At 34.8% G+C, this 3,178-nt stretch overlaps 1 protein-coding gene across 1 annotated transcript; it reads right to left on the reverse strand.

Annotated features, from left to right (window-relative positions):
* Positions 1-2,035: 2,035 nt before the first annotated feature.
* LOC110458143 lies at positions 2,036-2,899 on the reverse strand. The gene has a single exon (XM_021509732.1). It carries the CDS (start codon positions 2,897-2,899, stop codon positions 2,036-2,038), a length of 864 nt encoding a protein of 287 aa, XP_021365407.1.
* Between the last annotated feature and the right edge of the window lie 279 nt (positions 2,900-3,178).

The raw sequence follows: 3,178 nt of genomic DNA on the forward strand, positions 1-3,178 counted from the left end.
GTATCTTTGATTTCCACATTGCATGTGAAATAAAGTAAAGGGATTGGGATATATAATGTCAAAAGAATCAAATGAACATTATATGTAGATTAGGACTATAATTAAGATTCCGCATCAGCATTAACTGACCTGACAGCTCGGATTCAGAGAACATATTATGTGAGTGAAACTCTGAGATACTGAGGAAGACCGAATGCATATGTATTGTAAAACGGAGCTTAAATTAATACTATTGTATAGCGCTATGTATTCGTCTAGTCATATGTTTCCGCGCGTTATATAAACAACTACAAATTTACTTTTCATTGCTTTGTCTTTTGGAACATTATCACTTCTAGATATTTCTTGGTCTGTAAGTAGTTACATGAATACTATAAACATAAAAGAATGAGACCTTGACAGCAATGATCTTGTCAAGGAGATATGCCCTTTCTACCTTATTACCAATAAGTAGGGCGAGAATATTTTTTTTTTTTTTTAGAAAGAGAAACAAATATTTGTGTTCTTAGTTCTTTGATTTATTTTNTCAAGATATGGTAGAATCAAACATTCTTCATAGATGGAAGGGTCTGAAGGTTTATGCCTTAGGGTCTCACGTTTACCCCCTGGGGAAGGGGGGAGGGGGCCAAATTTATTATGGTTTATAATGGCAAATTACACTTTGAATATCACATGTTAATAACTTGATTGGAATTATAACCCTGAGTTGACAGTTTGATACTTTGAAATTTTGAGCCAGCCCTACCCCCAAGGGCTGTAGGGTGGGGCCCAAAGGAGTCAGTGTGCTAAAATTTCTTCATTTTCCTTGTTTAGAATCAGAGGTGCTAGTTTCAAATACTTTTTAGTCTTAAATCTGTATGCTAGATATTGAATAAGGTGGTTTGATTGTTTTTTGTCATTTTGAATAATATTTCTGTTCGTGTTAAAAACAAAATCAACTCTCTGTATCAATATATCAGGTGACCGTTAAGGCCATAGGCCTCTTGTTCTAAATGAGATCATATAGGGGTTTTACAAATATACAATTTTTTTAATTCCTTAATTTACTTGCATAGGATGGAGAGTGTCATAATCAATATTCACAATTTTACATTTTTATTCTAAATGAGATCATATAGGGTTTTTACAAAAAAAATTTTTTTTTTAAATCCTTAATTTACTTGCATAGGATGGAGAGTGTCAGAATCAATGTTCATGATTTATTTTATAAAACATGAAACAAATGTAAAATTATCAGGAAAAGAGAATTTGCTTGAGAAATTCGCAAAACTAAAAACTAAAAAAAAATAGTGCAAGGGGAAATATTTCATATGAAATACCAGTACAAAACGAACGATGTTGAAAAAGGTTACACGTGCTTAGAAATGAATTCAAATGTAAGACACGAATCCAATACAAACAAATGGAAAGATAAAAAAACAACCTTAATTTTACAGATTTGAAAAAAAACTCTTGAATAATACGCAAACAAATGAACAGGATAATAAACGAAAGAAATATCAATAGAAACTGCTTCATTATGTAATTCCATCAATGCAGAACCTTCAAGAATAGAAGTTACTTATGTGTGTCTAAATTGATATAAACTTTATGGAAATTGACATTTTGAAAGTGTACATACTTGGTTTTTATTTTTGATGTCCATTAATTCCCGTTGTTTTCACGAAATGGGTATACAAGATAATGTTGGAACATTAAAATGCATTGTTTGGATTATAAGACAAGACGGGAAAAAAAAAACACTATTTAAATAAATAGACAGGCATTTCAGGGAAGAAACTATTCACGTGACCTTGATTTGACTGAACAAATCAGTAAAATTTTAATAAAGATAGACTAATGGATAAAAAAAGAAAGAAAACACAAACAAAACGGCGACGAAAGAATCATCTGCTGCAAATGAGTAAGTCGTATTACGGGCCTGCAGCTCGAAAGTAAAAAAATGTGTCGGCATCAACAAAAAAGTACCTCGCATACGGACATGCTTCGATTGTTATTTGTTATATCTCCATGCGTGTTTCAGGGGATATTCATATCAGTCCATGTCTTGCTTTGTTGGTATATTCATTTCAATTTCCTTTTCATCGCGCAACATCTCGAAACATCTGTCAGCTCTAACCGCGAAGCTGAACTTTTGTTCAAAACGCATTTGTCCAGCTCGTAGTTCAATGGTTGACGATTGTATAGACACTAGTTGAACTGTTTCTTTTTCCATGTCTCCTAAATCGGGGGAGAAAACGACGGATCCACTGTCGCCCTGTACAGCGAATGCTGTCCGATTAGCTCCTTCGATAAGAAAGCCCTTTTGAGGTTCGCCTTGACGTCCAGTATTTTCAGAGTTGTTGACTTGGAAATCTGGGCTCAGTATATAACCCTTTGTTAATCCACTTATACTACCTCTTTTGTAGACAATATCATGCATTTTCATTTCGTGTTTCAACGGAACGCAGTTGCAACGTTTATCGTTTTCGTCACAGAAATTGAATGAATATGTGTCTGATTCTGATATTTTGATTACCGCTACGTCGGTAGATCCCAGAAGACTGGCGATGCATGGGCCTAAATCTGTTTCGGTTTCGTTTTGTGCACCTAAATATCCAACAGCAATATCACCTTCTTTGAAGTAATGTCCGCTCGTCAATGCCACCACGGTCTCCTGCTCATCAACTTGCTCTCGTCTATCTTGCGCACGTGCAACCATTCCAAGCGTCCCATTCCTTCCTGTTGTTCTATTTTTCAGTAGGCCCCCCTGTTTTATTGAAGTTGGCCTGATAAATGATCTGGAGGTAAATTCTACTCTCGGTGATTTGTCTATTGGATCACAGGCCCTTTTCACCTTTTTATCCAGGCGCCGTCGACGTCGTTGCCCCGAAATGTTTTCGTCAACGAATACTATCATACCAGTTGAGAAGAAACCAAAGGCCAAAACTCCATCTGCAGCCAACCTATATTGGTAAATTATAATAATCATCACCAAATAATGTCTAATGCGATAAATGTGTCAGTCACAATGATTTATTTAAAATAGTATAACATCATGCTCTAAAACAGAGAGTTTGATATTACAATAATGCCTTTTGTCTCGTTATTTGTACAGAGTATGGTTGTATAAAATATTTCTTAAACTGAAAACTTTCAAAAGTCGCACGAAATCATGTTTAGTCTCGACAAAAACTTT

This window comes from Mizuhopecten yessoensis, unplaced genomic scaffold (assembly GCF_002113885.1).
Source record: "Mizuhopecten yessoensis strain PY_sf001 unplaced genomic scaffold, ASM211388v2 scaffold9449, whole genome shotgun sequence".
Classification (NCBI taxonomy): Eukaryota; Metazoa; Mollusca; class Bivalvia; order Pectinida; family Pectinidae; genus Mizuhopecten; species Mizuhopecten yessoensis.

Excerpts from the sequence above, each read along its gene's own strand:
- LOC110458143 (XM_021509732.1), bottom strand. The coding sequence starts at position 2,899 with ATGATAGTATTCGTTGACGAAAACATTTCGGGGCAACGACGTCGACGG.